General features: G+C 48.3%; 1 protein-coding gene across 1 annotated transcript in view; it reads left to right on the forward strand.

Moving 5' to 3' along the window:
- Positions 1-12,583, forward strand: part of TFEB (transcription factor EB) — a 79,473-nt gene extending 66,890 nt beyond the window's left edge. The window contains exons 3-9 of the mRNA XM_020999467.2: positions 52-306; positions 2,999-3,079; positions 6,535-6,655; positions 6,783-6,839; positions 8,908-8,983; positions 10,481-10,628; positions 11,142-12,583. Coding sequence (XP_020855126.1) covers positions 52-306; positions 2,999-3,079; positions 6,535-6,655; positions 6,783-6,839; positions 8,908-8,983; positions 10,481-10,628; positions 11,142-11,618 — 1,215 coding nt within the window. The 3' untranslated portion in view covers positions 11,619-12,583. The remainder of the gene's footprint in view (positions 1-51; positions 307-2,998; positions 3,080-6,534; positions 6,656-6,782; positions 6,840-8,907; positions 8,984-10,480; positions 10,629-11,141) is intronic.
- The last annotated feature ends 9,958 nt before the right edge of the window (positions 12,584-22,541 follow it).

Raw genomic sequence — 22,541 nt, forward strand, 5'->3', positions numbered from 1 at the left:
GGGCTCGTGGCTCCCTTGACACCTTCTTCCCCTTTCTCTTTGGGGCAACAGGTGCAGTCATACCTGGAGAACCCCACCTCCTACCATCTGCAGCAGTCACGGGACCAGAAGGTGCGGGAGTACTTGTCTGAGACCTATGGGAACAAGTTTGCTGCTCACATCAGCCCTGCCCAGAGCTCCCCAAAGCCGCCTCCAGCTGCTTCCCCTGGGGTCCGGGCCAGCCATGTGCTCTCTTCCTCTGCGGGCAATAGTGCCCCCAACAGCCCTATGGCTATGCTGAATATCGGCTCCAATCCAGAGAGAGAGGTGAGTCAGGCCATGTGCTACTACCATGGACTGGTCGGGTTCAAAGGCCAGTATAGGGCTTCTTGGGAGCATGAGCTAAGCTCTCAAGGAACAGCTAGTCTAATAGGGTCACAGTCTCTATCCCCTGGGAGCTTCCAGTCTGATGGGGGAGATGCAGTGTCTGCCTTCAGGTACTCACAATTTGATGGGGGAATACTTGGTCTCTGCCCTTGAATAGCCCCCATTTTGATGGGAGGAACACAGTTCCTAGACCAAGAGAACTCCCAGTCTCATAAAAGGTAGGAGGCAACACAGAGAGATATGATTAATACATGCTTCCAAAGCATTGGGTCAAGAAGTGGTTGAGGATCACTGAGGAAAGCATGGGAGTGGGGTCCCTTCAAGACCTTCTGAAAGTCATGATTGTCAGAGTGAAGATGTATGTGTGTGGGGGGGATGGTAAATTCACCTGGTTTCCCAGCTGCTGTGACAGTGACCTGATGATGGCATCAGGTCCACCAGCAGGAGAACCTCAGAGATGTCATCTAGTCCATCCTGGCCTTCAACAGGAGTTCCCTCTCTAGCATCCCTGACAAATGGCCATCTGGGCTCCTGCCTCTGCCTCCAGTGATAGGGCATTCACATGTACTGAGGAAGCTCATTCCGGTTTTGGACAGCTCTCCTTCTAGCAGAATGGGGTGATTAAGAACAATTTGTTCCAAGGCCATGAAGGAGGCCAGAACTTGGTCAGACATCAAAGATGCCAAAGTCATCCATTACATCCTGGATCACCGCCAGCCATCCTGACTTTTGTCCTGCCACTGCACTTGAATGACCCTGGAAGAGGGAGTGAGGCTGAGACTCTGCAGCTCTGTCTCACTGAAATCCAATTCATGCAAAAGTCAAGACATTACCCTTTGATGTCATTGGTCCTCTTTGAAACAAGGAACAGACAATGAGGATTTTTAGGAAATTTTTCCTAATATTGGTAGACAGCTCCTGGCCTTGGAATTCCCTATATCAGTGAGATGACAGGTTCAGCCCCCATTAGGCAAAAATATGTCTCTATATACTCATTGTTCCTATTTCTTCTTTCTTGTACTAAATAAAACATCTCTCTGTTCCCAACAGCTCCTGAGATGCTTGGAAAATATGGTCATGTCTCTCACCTCTACCTCAGGCCCTCTTCCTTTTCTTTTTTCTTTTGGCTAGGCAATGGGGTTAAGTGACTTGCCCAGAGTCACACAGCTAGTAAGTGTTACGTATCTGAGGCCGGATTTGAACTCAGGTCCTCCTGAATCCAGGGCCGGTCCTCTATCCACTGCGCCACCTAGCTGCCCCGGGCCCTCTTCCTTTTCACTATAGATAAACACCCCAAGTTTCTCCAATTGTTCTTACTCTAGCCTAGTCCCAAGTCCCCTTATTGTCCCAGTCCCCTTTCTCTGGACCACTTTCAGCTTGTCAAATGTCCTTCTTAAAATGTGGTGTTCTAGGGGCAGCTAGGTGGTGCAGTGGATAGAGGACCAGCCCTGGATTCAGGAGGACCTGAGTTCAAATCCAAGCTCAGACAGATAATACTTAACTAGCTGTGTAACTCTGGGCAAGTCACTTAACCCCAATTGCCTCACCAAAAAAAAAAAAAAAGAACGTGGTGCTTCAAACAAGACTATAACTGTGACCTGGCTTGGGCAGAGTAAAGGGGGGATTCTTTGATCTCATTCTCTGGATGTTGCGTTTCTACTAATGCAGCCTTGGAGCTCATCAGCTTGTGGGGCTGCTGAGTCACACTGTTAAGCCGGGAAGCCACAAAACCTGGTGCCCCCCCCCATTCAATTCAGCAAACAGTTTTAAATATATATATATTTTTTGGGGGGGGGGGCTAGGCAATGGGGTCAAGTGACTTGCCCAGGGTCACACAGCTAGTAAGTGTTATGTATCTGAGGCCAGATTTGAACTCAGGTCCTCCTGAATCCAGGGCCGGTGCTCTATTCCCTGTGCTACCTAGCAGCCCCCAGCAAACAGTTGTTAAGCACTTACTATACAAGAAAGAAAGGAAGGAAGGGAACAAGCATTTATTAAGCCCCTACTATGTGCCAGGCACTGTAGTAAACTGCTTTACAAATATTTTCTCACTTGATCCTCACAACAACCCTGGCAGGTAGGTGGTATTATTTTCCACACTTTACAGATGAGGAAACTGAGGCATACAGAATTTAAATGACTTGCTTGGGGTCCCACAGCTAGTAAGTGTCTCAGGTCAGATTTGAAAACAGGTCTTCCTGACTGCAGGCCTATCACTGTATCTGCTGCACCATCTAGCTTGCCTCTAAGCAAAGCTCCCCTGGGGGAGATACAGAGTTAGGAGAAGACAAGGACTTTGCCCTCATTGAACTGTCTTCTAGGAGCTGTTAATCAGGATTCCTAAGGGTTGGAAGTTGGCTGTTGAATTCCCAGATTCCCCGAGTCTGTGCCTGTGCCTCCCCCTGGTGTTTCTTAGCTTTAAGGTGAAAGGAGGCAGGCTGGCTGGGAGAAGGCAGGATAGAGCAACAGGTCACTGGCCTAGGTGGCTGGTTGTTATCTGTCCACCTTTCCTGTCTACTTTAGAGGCAGATCTCTGCCCTTTCCAGTCCCTTCTAACCCCAAATCTATCCGTCCTTCCCCCAAGTAGGAGATGCCAGGGGCGTATGACTTACATGCACCATTTTTCTTCTAGCTCGATGATGTTATTGACAACATCATGCGCTTGGATGACGTCCTGGGCTACATCAATCCGGAGATTCAGATGCCCAACACGGTATTGACAACCGGGGGGGGGGGGACGAATGGTGAGTAGGTGCTGCATATCTTAGGGAACACAGGAGCAAGATGTGACATGGCCTCTAAGCTTGGAGAGCTTATGCTTGCTGAAGAGATGAGATAATCACAGAATTTCCCAACTGGTTCAGCCCTGTCATTTTATGGAGGAGGAGACTAATGTCTAGTGAGGGACATGACTTACCTAAGGTCACACAGGTAATAAGTGGCCAGTGTGCTTCCTACCACTCTATCACACACACACACACACACACACACACACACACACACACACACACACACACACAAAGACAAACAGATACAAAATATAGTTAAGTGGCTGATTATATGGCACAGCCTATAAATACTGCAAGAATTAAGAGGAGAGGAAACTCAGTGAACACTGGAGGAGACCAGGAGGAGGCCTTCCCGGAGGAGGTAGGATTGGAATCCAGCCCTGAAGGAGAGGGAGGGTTTGGAGAGTCAGAGAGGAAGGGGGCGAGGGAGAGATTTGGGGTTAAAGGGGGGCAGCATGAACAAAGACATGGAGGCAGTATTAAGTACTGTGTTTCTTTGGGACAGAGAGTACTGGCCTCGCCACGTTTTGGGATGGGGAGTGCAGTAATGGCATCCATAGTCTCTTCCTGGCTGGGTGGATGGGTGGGTGCAGGTGCTGTTCTCTTTGTGGGAGGAGGGGGGCATGGACCGGCCCAGTCCCAGAGGAATAGACCCTCAGGCTGCTGAGCTGGTGAAAATTCCTTCAGACATCCTGGAGTCTTAAGAAAGGCAGTGCAGTGGGCTAAAGTCTGGGAAGAATCCTGGCTTAGGATTTGGGAGCCACTGCTCTGCCACTAATTCACTCTGTGACCCTGGGCAAGTGACTGTTTGTAACTCAATTTTCTTATCTGCCAAATGGCAGTAAATCATAACAACCTGCCTAGCCTACCCCACAGGGGGTTTGTGAGGCTCAAAAAAGGACAGGATTTGAAAGGGTTTGATAAAACAGCAACCACCCCAGCAAGGTGAGGTTTTGGGGTTCTCCCTTTCCTCAGGAAGTATCTCTGCCCCTCCTCCACAGGTCTCCCTATCTCATCCCTGCTGCCTAAGCTTTGGGCACCTGGCTGAACTTGTTGTCCCCAGGCTTCCTGGCCCCTGGCCCATGCCAGTGAAGGGAAAATCTGATTTCTGCTGGAAGTAGTCAGGCTCAGTAGGTTAGCAGCCCGGAGCTGGCTTGGGCTGGTTTGGGCCTGAGCTGAAAATCAGGAGAGTTAGAGAAGGTTGGAAAGTGAGTGAGTGAGTGAGTGAGTGTGTGTGTGTGTACATGTATATGCATGTGTACATTTATACCTGTTCTGTGTCCCTGGCTGAGCATGTCTGCCTGTCTGTGAACTGTGTATATAATCAGAAGGCTCCTAAATCTTGGGGTTTAAAGTAAAGGCCAGAAATCCAGTAAAGGGTAACTCAGACACTGAATTCTTTTTTTGTTTGTTTGTTTTACTGGTTCTTGTTTTTTTACACCAGTTACTTCCTCCTCTACCCCCTTCCCCATGCACATACACATGTACACACACAGATATACCAGCAACAACCACCCTGAAGATTTTAGAGCTAAGGGCCTGGAAGGTGACTTAGCTCAAATCCACAAACCCGGAGCTTCCTTTACTGGGCAACAGTGACAAGGAGATCAAAAAGAGAAATAGAGGTACCCACAAACTCTCCCTAATTAGGCCAGACCTACTGATACAGCAGGCGTGCTTGCCAGCATATGCAACGTCCTGTGCCTGTAGTCCCCCACCCCTCTATCAAGAGGAGGGAAGTGTGTTTCCTCTTCTGCCCTTTAGGACCCACATTGGTTGTTGCATTTCAGTTGAGTTCCACAGACTTTTGGTGTAATTTTCAATTTATGATTGTTATCATTGTGCATATTGTTCTCCTGACTTTGCTTTTTTTTTCTGTATCAGTTCATATGTGTCTTCTCACATTTTTCAAGTTCATCTTTTCATTTTTCATGGAGCAGTAAAATTTTGTTTTTGCAAGGCAATGAGGGTTAAGTGACTTGCCCAAGGTCACACAGCTAGTCTCTAAAGTCAAGTCTCTAAAGCCAAATTTGAACTCAGATCCTCCTGACTTTCAGGGTGGGTGCTGTATCCACTGCACCACTTAGCTGCCCCTGGAGCAATATAATTCCTTTGTATTCGTGTCCCACAGTTTTTTCAGCCATTCCCCAATCCGGGGCACCAATTTATTCACTTTGCGGTCACTAATTCTAAAATCTTAGATTATTATTTTTTGTTGTTGTTTACTTTCTCCACCTTTTCTTTAAAAAAAATCTTTTATTTATTTATGAAATCTTAGATTCTTAAAAGAAGACTGAGATCCAGGTTTGGGTTGTTGTGACTTTCCCTAAAATGATCTTATCTAACTCATTCCTCTCTGTCTTTCTCTGTCTCTCTGTCTCTCTCTTTCCTCTTTCTCTCCTCTCTGTCTCTCGCTCTCTGTCTCTCTCTCTCCCAATACTTTACTGATGTTCCCTTCCTCCCTTCCTCCCTTCCTTCCTTCCTTCCTTCCTTCCCTCCTTCCTTCCTTCCTTCCTTCCTTTCTTTTCCTTCCTTCTTTCCTTTCCTTCCTTCCTTCCTTCCTTCCTTCCTTCCTTCCTTCCTTCCTTCCTTCCTTCCTTCCTTCCTTCCTTCCTTCCTTCCTTCCTTCCTTCCCTCCTTCCTCCTTCCCTCCTTCCCTCCTTCCCTCCTTCCCTCCTTCTCCTCCTTCCCTCCCTCCTTCCTTCCCTCCCTCCTTCCTTCCCTCCCTCCTTCCTTCCTTCCCTCCCTCCTTCCTTCCTTCCCTCCTTCCCTCCTTCCCTCCTTCCCTCCTCCCTTCCTTCCCTCTTCCCCTCCTCCCTTCCTTCCCTCCTTCCCTCCTCCTCCTCCCCTCCTCCCCTCCTTCCCTCCTTCCCTCCTCCCTCCCTCCTTCCCTCCTCCCCTCCTTCCCTCCTTCCCTCCCCCTCCTCCCCTCCTCCCCTCCTCCCCTCCTCCCTCCTTCCTTCCTCCCTCCCTTCCTTCCTTCCTTCCTTCCTTCCTTCCTTCCTTCCTTCCTTCCTTCCTTCCTTCCTTCCTTCCTTCCTTCCTTCCTTCCTTCTTTCCTATCACTGGCACTTTCCAATGACTTCTCTCTCTTCCTCTGGTCCCAATCCCTTGTAGTATATAAGCACAGTTAAATAAAAACAAATTCAACACATTGGCCATGTCTGAAAATGTATGCCTCATTCCATACCTAAAGTCCACCACCTCTCTGCTGAGGAGGTATGATTTTCACTGTTGATTCTCTGAAATCATCATTGGTTACTTCCAGCTTCCTCTTCTCCTGAGATGGCCTCCCCAGGGTAAAGAGCCCTTGCTGTCCCTTCCTGAGTCTCTGATGAAGGAGGTTCTCACCCAGATTTTTCTTCTCTTTATCTTACAGCTGCCTCTGTCCAGCAGCCACCTGACAGTGTACAGTGGAGACCCCCAGGTCACAGCCTCCCTTGTCGGTGTCACTAGCAGCTCCTGCCCTGCTGACTTGGCCCAGAAGAGAGAGCTCACAGGTTTGAGACCCACTCTGCCTCCTAAATCCCTTCCCTACCTTGTCTCCCTCCTCCTTCCCACCCCTACACCCACGCTCAGTGTTGCTACTGATCACCGTTGTCTCTCTCCTCTCCTATCTGGTCATAGATGCTGAGAGCCGGGCCTTGGCCAAGGAACGACAGAAGAAAGACAATCACAACCTTAGTAAGTCCTGCTGACCCCTTCCTCACTCTCTCCTACCCCACTTCCTATCCTGTTCTATCCATCCAGAAACATATATCCCTACTTCCTGATGTTACTTCTGGATGCACTGCTTCAGTCTGGCCTGTGGTGGGAGGCTAGCCAGCTTCATAAGCTGTCTAAGTAGGTTTATAAGATCATAAGATCATACATAGGTCTAGAGCTGGGAGGGACGTCAGAGACTAGTCTAACTCCCTCATTTTACAGATGAGGAAACTGAGGTCTAGGGAGTACCCAAGGTCACAAAGCTAGTAAATAGAAGAGAAGGAATTTGAACCTGAATCCCTCTAACTCCAGAGATACTTTTTCATTGTTCTCTGCTATGCTCTATGGTTTGATTTTTATTCAAAAAAAAAAAACCAAGAGGAAGATCCCTTCCCTGCCAAATCCCTTCCACCATCGAGACCTGAAATCTGAATCTTCACCACAGCCTTAGGGCTAAGCATTACCCTCTCTCTCGAGTCTTTTTTTTTTTAAAGCCAATGTTCCTTTGAGGTGTGATAATTTATGGCCTTCATACTTTAGTTCAAATTAGAGTGTCAGATGACCTATCTTAGAGGACAGAAAAGAGGCAGTAACATAAACACCCTGGGCTTCATGAGGGAAGGGGTCCTACTGTTGGGTGAAAAGCACTAGGTTAAGAGTTAGGAGGAGCGGTTTGTAATTCCATCTCTGCTATTAATTAAGTGTATGACCTTGGGCAAGTCACTGCCCCCTTATGGGCTTCACTTATAAAATGAAGGGGTTGGACTAGATGATTTGCCAGTTCTTTTCTAGCTCTGACATTCTATGAGTCTATGCTGAAAGGGAAAGAAAATACACTGAAGTGAGGGGTGGGGGCACAGGGGGTAGCTAAAGATACTTCAGCTACTAAACAGCTTTGCCTGGGGTCAGCCTTCCCTCTGAGCAGCTAGGTGGTGCAGCGGATAGAACGCTGGGCCTGGGGTTAGGAAGACTCATTTTCCTAAATTCAAATCTGAACTCAGACACTTACTAGCTGTGTGACCATGGGTAAGTCACTTAACCCTGTTTGCCTCAGTTTCTTCATCTATAAAATGAGCTGGAGAAGGAAATGGCAAACTTCTTCAGTATAAACCTCAAATGGGGTCAGAAAGAATCAGATACAACTGAAATGACTCAACAATGACCCTGCCTCCATATGCCTCCCGTCCAGTCTTCCTTTCCCCTTCTGCCTGCTCCAACAGCCTGTTTTGAGACCCCTTGCCCCCTATCCCCTCATTTTGTGGAGGTATTTGCTGTGGGATTGGAGCAAGGTTACACAATATGACTCCACTCTGAACTGTGGTCTCTTCCTCACCTCCACTCCTATTAAACTCAGGCCCTAGAGTGGAGGCCAAGGAGAGAAAAGAGAAGAAACATTTCAGTTCAGATCAGTGTAAGGAAAAACTTCCAAAGAATTAGAGCACTACTTCTATCTCTTGAGTATCGTCATGTAGTACCTGGAGAGGAGCACTGGCCCTGGAAGCAGAGATCCTGGGTTCAAATCCCACTTTTGGTGATTGTTGCTTGTGTGACCGTGGGCAAGTGACAACCTCCCTGAGCTTCAGTCTCCAAATCTGCACAATGAGGAAGCTGGGCCAGATAGCCTCTGAGGTTTCTTTCAGTTCTAGAACTATGGTTCTATGACCCTATAACCTCTATGGGATGTATAGCTGGGAGCCATGGTGGATAGAGTTCTGGACTTTGCATCAAGAAGACCTGAGTTCAAATTCTGCCTCAGACATTTACCAGCTATATGATTCTGGGCAAGCTACTTCACCTCTCTCAGACTGTGTTTCCTCATCCATAAAATAAGAGTATTGGACTCAGTGGCTAGCTACAAATCCATGGTCCTGTTATCTGAGAGATGGAGAGTGGCTGTGTCTCATCTGGGCCTCAGGGCTATGCTTCCTCTCTGGCTTCAGAGATTCCTGCAGCCAGACCCTGGGGCCCTAAGGTGAAAGTAGGTGCCCTGATACTTCTTAACTGTTTGTCTCTCCCTCCCCCACCTCCCATTATCTTTCACTCTTAGTTGAAAGAAGACGAAGATTCAACATCAATGACCGAATCAAAGAGCTGGGCATGCTGATTCCCAAGGCCAATGATCTGTGAGTTCAGACTTTGGGAAGTGGGAGTGAAGTTAGAGAAGTCAGGAGTTAGGAGAGCATCAGCTAATCAGGGAGCTGTGATGTCCTGTGCACCTACTGTGTGCCAAGGCCTTGACCTTGTGTGGCTGCTGCAGGGGATAGAAGACTGAGCATCAGGAGCCCTAGGGTCTGATTTTTGATCCTAGCTGTGTCTACTATTAGTTATATAACCTTAGCGAAGTCATTTTACCTTTCTGAGTCTCGGTTTCCTTTTTTTGGCAAATGAAGGCTACATGTGTATAGGCTTGCTGTAGGGAATGAATTTTATAAACAGGAAAATCCACAAAAAATCAAGACTTCTCAAGGATTTTGTAAAAAGAAAACTAAAAGACCAGGGAAGAGGGCCCAGATCTGAGTGGCCCAGATCTGAGTGTGCCAGGCAAAGTCCTGGATAGATTTAAAAAAAAGATGATAATGACCATCAACAGTGTGTGTTGATCAAGTGTGAGCTTAGTATTATCATAGCAATAAGATTAAGGCGTTCAGCTGTCACTGATGAAGCAAGGACTGTGAAGGACAGGGTGCCCGATTATGGGGAATACAAAGAATGAGGTACCATCTCTGCCCTCACAGAGCTTATAGTTTAGTTGGGAGAGCCAACACTCACTACAAATTCCAACCATCTATCCATCCATCCCAGGCTGTGGAAGCTCAGTGCCTACAGCATGGTGCCCAATATAGGGGGAAGCTAGGTGACACAGTGGATAGAGTACCCTGGAGTCAGGAAGACTTCTCATCATGAGTTCAAATCTGGCCTCGGACACTTACGAGCTGTGTGACCCTGGGCGAGTCATTTACCGTGTTTGCCTCAGTTTCCTCACCTGTAAAATGCAAATAATAGCAGCACCTATTTCCCAAGGTTGTTGCTCACACCAATCAAGTGAAATAATATTTGTAAAAGTGTTTAAGCACAGTGCCTGGCATGCGGTGAGCCCTATATAAATGTTAGTGATTATTAATTCTGTTCACAGGAGGGAGAGATCTAGCAGGGTAGTCAGGGAAGGCTTCATGGAGGGGGTGGGACTTGGAGCAATGGCAGAAGGAATTAGGGTAGGCACATTCTGAGCAAAAGTGCAAGGGCTGGAGTGCATAAGGCCTATGTAAGGTATGACAGTAATGGGGGGAAAGACTGGGGAGGTAGTTCTGAGCCAAGCTCTTGATTGAAGATTTGGCCTTGATACTAAAGTCAGTAGAATTTTGAGCAAGAGACCGACAAAGTCATATCCACTTTAGGAAGATTAAACTGTCCACTATATGGAGAATGGCTTTGGGAAGGAAGAGATTAGAGGCAAGGAGACCAGGCAGGAGGCTATTACAGTAGTCTAGATGCAGCAGGGGCAGGGTCCTGGTTCTCTGCCCCTTCCCCGGGGATGGGGACTGGAAGCAGGGATTAGAAGTGTCTTCTGCAGAAGGCCAGGGAGGGCAAAAGTGGTGGTGTGTGACCGTTGCTTGTTTCAGGGACGTACGCTGGAACAAGGGGACTATCCTGAAGGCCTCCGTGGATTACATCCGTCGGATGCAGAAGGATCTGCAGAAATCCAGGGACCTGGAGAACCATTCTCGGCGCCTGGAGATGACAAACAAGCAGTTGTGGCTTCGCATTCAGGTCTGACCTCCCGACCTTTAACCCTGGGGCGGAGAATCTAACGATCTCCAAAATGTGGGCCTGTAGTCTGCAATCTCCCGGGTGATCCACAGGGAACATGGAGGGGAGTGGGGCAGGCAGGTGCCAGGCCCAGAATTTGGAGATAGGGATTCTAGTCCTGGCTCCAGTGCTTAGAGGCTGTGTGACCTTGGCCAAGTCACCTTCCTTCTCTAGGTCTCTGTTTTCTCCTCTCTTACTTAAACTAGGATCACATATCTAGAGAAGGAGGGGACTTCACCAGCCCTCTAGCCCTGCCAACCCTGCCATTTTACGGAGACGACCAGGGTGACTGATGACTTGTCCAAGGTCTCACAGATAGTTACATGTCAGAGATGGGATTTGGGCCCACGTGCTGTGGCTTTTTTCCGTTGTACTCATCCTGAAGCCCCTTCTGTCTGTGACATTCTGTGGAAGCCAGGACTGGTGTCTTGGGTGTGCTCCCCCAATCTCACCTCTCTTTCTCATTTCTCACAGGAGCTGGAGATGCAGGCCCGAGTCCATGGCTTACCCACAGCTTCCCCATCTGGTGTTAACATGGCTGAACTGGCCCAGCAGGTGGTGAAACAAGAGCTCCCTGGTGAGGAGGGCCTGGGGGAGCCCTTGCTCCCCACTGCTGAGCTCCCTGACCAAGAGCCCTCTCTGACCCTGCCCCCTCAACCGCCACCGCCACCCCCGCCGCTGCCACCACAGTCTCCGTACCAACTGGACTTCAGCCAAAACTTGAGTTTCAGCGGGGGTGAGGGGCCCCAGGGTTTCCCCGACCCCCTGGGGCCCGAGCATGGCTCCCTCTTCCCCTCCCTATCCAAGAAGGAGCTGGACCATCTGATGCTTCTGGACGACACCATGTTGCCCTTAGCCTCTGACCCCCTCTTCTCCACCATGTCACCTGAGGCCTCCAAGGCCAGCAGCCGGCGTAGCAGCTTCAGCATGGAGGAAGGGGACATGCTGTGACCCCAGCCACCCCCCTCCCACCCCCCAGAGCTGGGGAGGAGGGACAAGCCCTGGGGGGTTGGGAGTTAGGGATGTGTGATGGGGAGTCCTCCCTTCCTCTCACCTCCCTCCAATCTGCACTCGTGTGTGATTAGCGACATGTGTGGACACTGGCTCCCCCACTCCTTCCTCCCCTACTCTGCCAAACCTGTGCTCCCGACTCTAGGCCTCCCAGCCCAGCCAGGCCCCTGACATGCAGGACGTGCTTCAAGGGACTGGGAGCTGCAGCTCTCACGGGGCGCCGGAGATCTCACGGGGTGCCATCCTGGCCCCCAGAACCCCATAGTTCCCCATAGCGCTCTTCCCCTCCCATTCCCCCTCTTTGGCGATGGAGTAGGCCAGAGTGGGCAGGAGTCTGCCCTTGCACAGAGACCTGAAGGGCTAGGCCCTGAGGGCTGAGATCAGCTTAGATGGGGTGGGGTATCTAGTGTGGGAAAAGAGGCCCAGCCGGGCCAGGTGGCAGCCTACCAGGAGCTGTGAAGGGGCTTACAGCTCCTACCCTGGCCCCTTCCCCCCAGCCAGGCTGTAAGGGGAATGTGCATATGTAGAGGGAGAAGAGCAGAAGCATCTCCTGGGACGGTCTTGCACCCTTAGTCCCCACCAATGGTTCAGCAATGCCCTGGTTCCTTGGAGATCAGTATATTGAGGCCCCCCGTAGAGAGGGCCTGGAGTCCAGTGCTCCTCTCCGCTCTTGCCACAGACCTGGAGTGGCCCCCCACTTTGGTGCTAACTGCCTCCTTTCCCAGGACCCTGTGAGGGTGGGGCCACAGGGGAGACCAGTGGCTGCACCCCTGCGGGGGCGGCTCCTCCATGGGGGCTGGTACCAGGGCAGGGGATGGGGTTGGGGCGAGGGTGTGCTGTCAGAGGGGGCAGCCAGGCTCTGGCCTCCTCCACCTTGTGCCTTAGTAAATACTTTGCTTTGTATATCCCCTGTGTACTGTGTCTCTGGGGGCCTTTGACAGGGTAATGTCTGCTCCCCATCTCTCTGGGGCCGGGCTGGGAAGGAGGAGAAACTGAATAGAGAGGAGGGTGGGGAACACATCTGGAATTCCTCTTCTGGGCATCAAAACTCCCGTTTATGAAAATAGGAATGGGATGGGAAGCCCTCCTAGGACAGAGGACGGGATCCGTGGCCCACGGCTTGCTCCTGGCCCTAGCGACTTTCCTTCTGTCCTATGTCCAATCATTTCCCATCGCCACTCCCCGATTCTCCAGCCACACCAGCACCCTATGACTGGCAGGAATTTGAGACTAGTGGATGCTTTCCCCCAATGTAGCCACAAGGTGGCGCTGCTTCTACGGCTTGCAACTCCAGATGTTGCTGGATGGGATAAAGAGGAAAAGGGGGGAATGTAGCTTGGGACCACGCTAAGCTAATTCTGCCCTCTGATGCTCCTTTACTGGGAAATCACTGACCCAACTCAGTTTATCTTTTGGGGATGTGTAGAGGGATAAGGGAGTGGTGGTGGTGAGGAAATCACCTCTTCCACTGAGCCCCTTCCCATAATGGGGAGGGAATAGTGTTACCCTAGTACCAGCCCCCAACTGGAAATCCAAAGCTATCAACCTATCTGAGATCTTCCTCCCTGCCCCACCCCTCAAAGACAGGCCATTCTTGGTTTTCCCAACTGCCCTTCCTCCCCCTCTCAAAAGGCCACCAACACTTGATATAAACCTTTCTGAAGGAGATGCTGTACCCACTTTTCACTCCCCACATTCACTCTTTCCTAGAGAAGAATCCTTGTCATTCCTCCTAAAACAACTGCTTTTCCATTATGTCAGAAACAAGGGAGCTGCCTTGATTCCCCTGAGGAATTGGGGAAAGGATTATTTGTGTAAGAAATAATTCTGGTCTTTCGGAGGCAGCTGGGAGAAAGTCGTGGGGAGTAGAGACTTGACCTGGTCCTGATGTGATGGGGAAGCTCTAGGGCATATTTGGGGAGGGGTGGGTTGTCTTGAAGCCCACGCCTAGGGGTCCCCCTCACTTCTTTCTGCATACTTTAGCCACAAAAAGATCAAAATGGCTTCCTCCCTAAAAACTGCAACCCCCCTCCCTATGTCCCTTACCCCCACCCCTCCCCAAGCTGGGCCCTGAGAGGCTGAGGGGCCTAATTAAAAAAAAAAATGGAGCAATAAGATGACAATTTCCTCTGTGCGGAACAGGGAGATCAAATCAACATTGAGCAATTAATGTGCACGGGGAGAGAAGAAAAGGGGGCGCGAGGTGGGGGTGGAGAGGTGGAGTGAGGAGGGGGAAAGCTGGCGGAGGAGCCTGTGCTAATGACGGGCTCCGGTGGAGGCTCCGAGGATTAGTCTGAAGGTCAGATGGAGATGAGGATGACCTTGTAGAGCCAGAGTGAGGAAGCTGAAGCCTCCCAATTAGTGGGCCTGGCCCGGGCCCCACCAACACCTGCTGCCGGGGTCCAGTCCCTTAGAGGCAGGCTTTGCTGAGGATGCAAGGGTCCAGTTCAAGGATATGGCTCAGGCTAGGAGGCTGAGTGAAGACAGGTGCATCTGTGTTAGGACTAAAGGTGTTGGGAGGTGCAGAGGGGGATTGGGGGAGCCCTTAGACTTTCTGTAGCCTGCTTTCCTGCTCCTTTAAGAATCTAATGCTCTTTTGTCTCTCTCCACTGCTTCCTGTGTCTGTCCCTGCCTCTGTTTCTGTCTCTGATTCTATCTACTCTCTGCTTGCCCTGGGTACCAGTGGAGTTTGATAAGATGCCTCCTGGATAGAATCTGAGCTGACAGGGGCTTTACTCTCTATGACAGATAGAGGAGATGGTCCCAGAAAAAGGGACACACAGTAAGTGAATTACTAGAGGCAGCGTGGTAATGGGAAGGAATACTGGTACCTGGGACCAAGACTTCTGAGTCTACCACTAATTGGGTGTGACCTTGAGCAAGTTACTGGTCTTCTATGGGCTTCGGCTACTTCAGCTACAGAATGAAGAGATTGGGTTAGATAATCTCTCTGGCCTGACCACAGCCTCCACGCAGCTCCCCCACCCCCACCCCGAGGCTCTTACATTCCAGGATTCTGTAGCTCCCAGATCACCCCTGATTCCTCATCCCTCTCTCCCTTCTCTTGGGCTCGGGGGCATGTGACTGTATGATCTGATCCTGTCCTGCGCCTATGGGTTTTCAATTCTGAATTCTGGGTGGGGAGATAATGAGGACACAGGTCAAGAATGTGAGGCCCTAGGAATGTCTGAATGCGAGTGATGACGGACCTAGTTGAAGTGTGCAGTGTCAGATCATTCCCACAGGAGGGTGCTGCTGTCTCCCAATCATTTTATAAAATAGGGCAGAACCAGGAAGCAGTAAGCAGGAGGAGGCATTGGCAAAACTAGGGTGTATGAGCTGCAGTTTCTTCTGGCTCCATCAGGGGGCAGCACAATCCAAATAAACCAAGGCAAAGTGGGGATATGGGTTTGCAGAGGAGAAATCTGAGCCCTGGTCTCCTTTCTCTTATGGTTATCACTACCTGCCCACTTTCCTATCATCTTCTCTCCATCACTTCAGTCTTCTTTTCCATCTATGGACATGCCCCTCACCTCCACATGTGCTCTACCCCGAGGAATATGGGGTCTTATCCAAGGTGCCCTGGTTTAGAAGGAGAACCTGGGTCCTACTCTTAGCTCTGCCAGGTAACTTGCTGTGTGACCTTTAGCAAATCATTCCCCTCTCTGGGCATCAGTGTCTTTAGTGAAAATGAGCCATACGTTCTCTAAGGCCCCTCTCAGCTCTAACTTTCTAAGTTCCATCCCTAGGAAGTGAGTTAACCTCTTTATCACATACATACATGTCCGATTCAGCAGGTCATCATGTCTCCCCCAGGTCATAATTTCGTAAGGTATTGGTCAAAGATGAGAGCCCAGAAGTGTGTTATTGGCCTTGTGTCATCCCAGCTCTAATGAAAACAGGATGGGATTGAAATTAAACACCAGACTTTCAAATTTCCTGAGTCCCCTTCAGTCTTTGGAAGAACTGTTGGTTAAGCTGATCTATCTCTGTTGGAGTTGGCTCAGTTAGAATACGAGATGCCCTAACAGTAATGTACTGGTAAATTTAACAACCAGCTCTCCATATATATATATAACATCGATTATATATTATATGGCATTATATGACTATATGTGACACACAAGTTTAATCTGCATTATTAACGTTTTCTCTATCGCTTTCTTAAGTCTAGACAATCTACAAAACAATAAATCAAACACTGATTTGTAGAACTGAGGTGTAAGTGCTCACTCTGAAAATATAACAATCAGCCATCGTGGTTGAGCTGCCTTCAAGGTGCCCTTCAAGGACAGAAGGGGAGCAAGAGCTTATTTTTTCATGTAATGTCTCTGATTCAGGGATAGAGACACCTTCCAGACATGCTGTAGTCTCTGTGTGGCTCAGGCCCATACCCCTACCCCGTTTTCCCCAACCATTCTTCCAACTCCACTTCCACTTTAGTCACAGAATTCAAGGGTTGGGAGGGAGCTTGGAGGCCAACCAACAGAAGCCCCCAACTTGAAGCACCAATCCCTTCTGCAGCCTCCCCAGCAAGTGATCACCTGGGCCAGTGGCAGGGGACCTGCGGCCTCGAGGCCCCATGTGGCCCTCTAGGTCCTCAAGGGCGGCCCTTTGAATCCAAACTTCACAGAACAAATGCCCTTATTGTTCCCGCAGGTTCCCCACCCCAGTTCTGGGCTTTTAGCTGGATTGTAGAGCTAGAAGAGACCTCAGGGGTCATCTAGATTGACCCTTTCCTTTTACAGATGAGGAACTTGAATCCCAGACAAGCAAAGTGACCTCCCCAGGGTTAGGCATGGAAGGGATAGGGACTGGACCAGCTGCTATAGCACTGCTAAACATTTCCTGGGTGGAGAAATTCCCTTTCCCAATGAGGGTTAGCACTGTATAGTCTTAGAAAGTTGCCTTGTGCACTGAGCAGTCAAAGGACTCTCTTGGGGTCATATATACAGTCAAGGATTCACAATCAGAGCCTGAAGCCAGAGGTCTATCCCTTATAATGTTACCTGCCCGACCCCTTTTCCCCAGTCGCGACTCTCCAAACCCCTCTATTTGACCCTTTTTTTCTCAGGGCTCTGTCTCCAAACCCTGGTTCACAAACTCATCCCAACCACAGAACCTCTCTCTGTCTTGTCTTCCCAGATCAGTCTGCAGGGACCATGAATCCTTGACAGACAGAGAGAATCTCCTTCAACCTGTCACCCCCCATCCCGTGTCTGGCCCTTCCCCACAAAGTACAGCACAGATCTGGACCCAACCCAGTCCCTCTCCTTTCCCACCCCCCTACAGACTTGGGGCTCTCTGTGCCTCTCTCTTTTTCTTTGCTCTCTCTTTTCCAAGGGGGCAGTGGAATTTATACAATATTTAAGCAGCCAAAGCCGAGTCCGGGAAGATATTATTAATGTAAAAGGAACGGGCTGAAAATGCACTTGAACCTGGTTACAATTAGAGGGTGATTTTTCTAAAGGTCAATGAATTCAGATAATATCCACAGGGGGGAGAGAAATTTAATACCTTTTTAGTGAATTAATTAATTATAATATTATATCGGCTTGGGGTTCTTTTCCAGAGTGATTAAGGGAGCGATCTGTCTTCTGAGAGGCCAGGGGGAGCTGGCGCCCGGGAGCCAGCCTGCCACCAAGCCAGGGACAGAATAGGGCCCTTTTCATTCTTTTCAACCTGCTGCCCCCCCCCCGCCCCCGCCCTGGCCAAGGCTCCTCCTCTGCAGTGGCTGAGGGAGCCAGAGGGATTAGCTTTAGGGAGATGAGTGGAAGAAGACGGGGAGGAATAGAAAAATGGAATGAAGGTGGGGGGGTCAGCAAGGAGGACTGACAGCTTGAGGAAGGACAAGGTAGACTCCCCAGCCATCTTAGTGAGTGCCCTATAGCATCAAGATTCTACCCTCACCTCTCCATCCCCCTCTCCTCCATTTTCAGGTTTAAAGATGGGTTAGGGGCAAGTGGTGGGAAGACACCCCTTCCCCAGCACATTCCTCCCACTAGCCTGAAGCATTATGATCAGAAATTCAGTCTTTTGGGGCTAAGGCATTATCACTCTTTTCTAGCTCTTGTAGTGAAGTGGAAAGAGCCTGAGAGTCAGGAAAACTAGGTTTGAGATTGAATGAATGTGTGGTGTTTGGCACTTCATTTCCCCCTTTCTGGACTCCAGTTTCTTCATCCTGTAATATGAAGGGGTTAGAACAGATGGTTTCCAAGGTCTCTTCCAACTCTGAAATTCTGTGTCATTTGTTTTTATACCCTATGGTCTGACATCTTTCTATGTCTGACATCTGTCCTGTGCTCTAGGTTCTCACATTCTATGTTCTAAGGTCCCTTCTAGCCCTGACATACTCTATTCTATGTTCTCACATTCTCTAAGGTCCCTTATATACCTGACATCCTATGTCCTATGTTCTTACATTCCAGGTTCTAAGGTCTCTTCTAGCTTGGACATCTTCTGTTCTGTGTTCTGACAATCCATGTTTTCTAAGGTTCCTCATACACCCGTCATCCTATGTTCTCATACTCCATATTCTAAGGTTCTTTCTAGTTTGGACCTCTTCTGTTCTATGTTCTCTAAGGTTCTTCATACCTGTCATCCTGTGTTCTATATTCTCGTATTCCATGTTCTAAGGTTTTTTCTAATTTGACCATCCTCTGTTCTCTGTTCTCACATTCCATGTTCTCTAAGGTTCCTCATACATCTATTATGCTATTTTTTGTGTTCTCATATTCCATGTTCTAAGGTCCTTTCTAGTTTGGACATCTTCTGTTCTGTGTTCTCACATTCCATGTTCTCTAAGGTTCCTCATATACTGACATCCTATGTTCCATATTTACAATTTCCATGTTCTAAGGTCTCTTCTGACATGAACATCCTCTGTTCTGTGTTCTGTTCACATTCTACGTCCCTTCTAGTTCTAGTGTTCTGTGTACTATGTCCTAACATTTTGTGTTCTTAGGTCCCTTCTAGTTCTGAAATTCCATACCCTGTTCTGAAGCCCCTTCCATCTCTGACATTCCCTGGTTCCCCTTTTTAAAATGTGAAGGCCTCCGGGATCAGTGACACTGAATTGTAGCATGAATGGATTTTTCAGATTTGTTTTTTTCCCCTCAGAAGGCACTGGGTGCTGGGATGAGGCTGTGAGGAGAGTTCAGGGCACGGAAGATAGACATTCTTGCTTCACAATTTCCTCTGGGCCTGGCCCTACCCAAGCAGACAGACTTTATTCCCTCCCCACAGCTGGTGTTTTCAGATTTGCTCTCTGCTGCCAGGGTCTGAACTGAGAAGAAGTATGTCCACTCTCAGAGAAGGAAGGATCTCAGAGCAAAACTGGGGAGATTATCAATAATTTAGACCTGCAAGGACCTTAGAGGCCATTTCATCCAACCTCATCATTTTGTGGATGAGGAAACTAAAGCCTAGAAAGATCACATAGGTCCTGAGTGGCAGAGTAAGGATTTGAACCCAGGTCCTTGCACTCCAGATCCATCTCTACACTAGGCCACATTACTATTTAAATAGTGTTTTGATAATGTTTTGGTTTTTGGTTGTGTCCAATTCTTCATGACCCCATTTGAGGTTTTCTCAGCAAGGACACTGAGGTGCTTTGCCGTTTCCTCTTTCAGCTCGTTTTATAGATGAGGAAACTGAGACAAACAGGGTTAAGTGACTTACCCAAGGTCACAGAACTAGTAAGTGTCTGAGGCCAGATTTGAACTTAGGAAGATGTCTTCCTGACTCCAAGCCTGGCACTCTATCCATCATACCACCTAGCTGACCCTTGAGTCAGTGGATCTGGGTTTAAATCCCAGCTCTGCCACATGCTATGTATGTGACTTTGGGCAAGTGACTTTGTTTCTCTAGGCCTCACTTTCCTCAGCTGTAGAATGAGGGGGTTAGATTAGCTAAATGCTTTATATATGTTATTTCTCTTAATCCCTACATCAACCCTGTGAAGTGGGTGCTATTATTATCCCCATTTTACAGATAAAGAAATTGAGGCTGAAACAGATTAAGTGACTTGCCTAGGGTTATATACCTGATAAATGTCTGAGGCAGGATATAAGTTCAGGTCTTTCTGATTCCTATATAAAGCCACACTTTTTGCTGTGTGCTGAGTCAAGTTATAGAAAGACAGTCCAGTTTTGGAATCAACCGCTCTACCTTCAAATAAAAGCTCTGCTACTTACCTATGGTGTGACCCTGGACAGCTCTCTTCGCTGATGATTCGATAGGTGGTGCAGCTTATAGTGCAGGACCTGGAATCAGGAAAACTAGAATTCAGATCCAGTCTTAGATACTTACTTGCTGTGTGATACTGGGCAAGTTGCTTAACCTCATCTGCCCCAGTTTCTTTCTTTATAAAATGGAGCTGAGGAACACCTAGAGTTCCCCATAACCCTGGTTCAGGGATCTTGACTAGTTCAGCTAGATAATGAGAAAGCAAACAGGAGGTCATGATGAAGAGGAGCTGAAGAAAACTGGTTGCCTCATGGTTTAGGGCTAACTTGGGTTTCCTGGGGACCTGTGGATAAGGCCTGGGATCCCAAGGACCCCGCTGACCTTAACGTATGAGAGCTGGAATGTCGATAGATTGTCAGCATGTTTGGCTCTGAGTGGTACTCAAACATGGTGGAATCAATACCCTGTTCCTACAGTTGTATCTTGTATAGGCAGTACACACACACACACACACACACACACACACACACACACATGCACACACACACACACACCCTTAAATACAAACATACACAAATTCCTGTTCTTACTGTCTGAGGAAGGCACTAAAGCCAAATCGTAGTTTTATTTTGGATCATGTGATTTTCTTTTCCTTCCTTTTCTTTATCATCTCCCAGGGGGACCCCTAACCTTCACTTGGGCTGGCTTGGGAAGGCTTTTGTAAGAGGGGGTCACTTGGGAAAAGCCTTGAATTGGGGAGGAGATCAGTTGGATCATAGGATTTTGGGCTGGAAATCATCCAGTCCAACCCCTCTCATTTTACAGGTGAGAAAACAGCACTGGAAAGGTGAAAGAGGACTTCCCCAAGGTTACAAAGAGAGCTGTAATTCCAAAGCAGCCACCTGGCCCCAAATTCAGTACTAATTCCATTATACCTGGCTTCTTGAAATTTCTTCTCTTCCCTTCCTCTTCTTTATAACCTGGCTTTGTCTCCTGAGTATCCAAATGCCTCCCCTCGTTTTCTTCCCATCTCTCTTCACTTTCATTCTTTGGTTATTCTCTCTGAATCTTTTACTCTCTCTTCTGATTCCCCCTTTCCTCCTGATTCTTTCTTCTTGTCTCCCAATACCTCTCTTCTCCCCTCCTCATCTCTCCTTTCCTCCTCCTCCTCTCCCCTCCTCCTCCTGTCCCCTCTCCCCTGCCTGCTGCCTCATCCCTTCTTTCCTCCTCCCTGCTTCCCTCTCCTCTGCCCTGTTCCTCTCCTCCCTCCGGCTCCTCCCTCTTCGTGTGTTCCTTGGCTGGAGAGTGCCTTCCCATTGTACTATCTTTGGGCCTTAAATTAAAATTGATGACATCTTGAAATGAGCAGTGAGGGTAATTTTGCTCCTGAGCCTGGATGCTAATGAGGCCTCTTAATGGCGTGAATGAGGAGCTGACGGGTCGTGTGTCACGGTGGCGGCTGCACTGAGTGTAATGGCCGCGGTAAGTGGCGGTAATTACACCCTGTCTCACTGTATTTTGGCAGGCATGGTGGGAGAGCGGGGGCTCAATCACAGCCGGGAAGGAGGAGACCCCTCCAACACCGCCCCTGGCTTCACTGACAGAGCCACCTCCCCCATTCCTGCCCATTCAGGCCCATCTGGGGCCAGGGCATGGGCCCCCCACCCCACCTGGCACCTTGCAGGGCCCCAGACCTGTGCTTCACGCACACTCCATGCACACGTACCTGTTCACTTGTGCACCCTGGGCACACTGCTGGGTAAGCACTCTACACACGTACAATGCATATACAGACACATGCACATTCTGAACACATATGTACACATGTATGTCTATAATACAGGCAAACCACTATGCAATGAATATAGATGTTGAGTATATTTGTACATGCAAGTTGTCCATACAAGTCCATATATGTACATGTAAAGACACATGTACATATGAAAAGCTACACATTGTGTACAAAATATACTTGGATATTATAAATACAATAGAAATATACACTGTAAACAAATAACCATATACACACCCAATGAAAATACATATCTACAGTATGCACAAACACGAACCTATGTATATGCTGTGTTGTACATAAACACTCCAAAGATGAATTTTGATACAATGGAAAGAGCCCTGGAGCTGGAGTCAGAGGACTTTGATTCGAATCTGACTTTCTTTCTTTTTTGATGTGTAACCTTGGGGAAATCACTCAACCTCTGGAAGACTCACTTTTCTCTTTATTCAATGAGGGGGCTGTACTGGAAGGCCCAGTGAATAGAGCACGGCAGTCAGAATTAGGAAGACCTAAGTTAAATTCCTGTTTCAGGCACTTACTAGCAAGTCACTTACCTGATCTCTGCCTCAGTTTCCTCATCTGTAGAATGAGATTAATAATAATAATAATAATAATAATAGCACCCATATCCTAGGGTTGTTGTAAGGATCAAATGAGATGATGTCTGTAAGGTGCTTTATAAATGCGAGCTATTATTATAATGCAATCTTATGGTAGATCTACACACATAAAAGGATGAATATATGTATGTGTGTGTATATATATATATGTATATATATACACATATATACACACACACATACATATATTCATCCTATATACACATATATACACACACATACATATATTCATCCTATATACACATATATACACACACACAT

This window comes from Phascolarctos cinereus, unplaced genomic scaffold (assembly GCF_003287225.1).
Source record: "Phascolarctos cinereus isolate Bilbo 61053 unplaced genomic scaffold, phaCin_HiC Scaffold_5;HRSCAF=322, whole genome shotgun sequence".
In the NCBI taxonomy this organism is placed as follows: Eukaryota; Metazoa; Chordata; class Mammalia; order Diprotodontia; family Phascolarctidae; genus Phascolarctos; species Phascolarctos cinereus.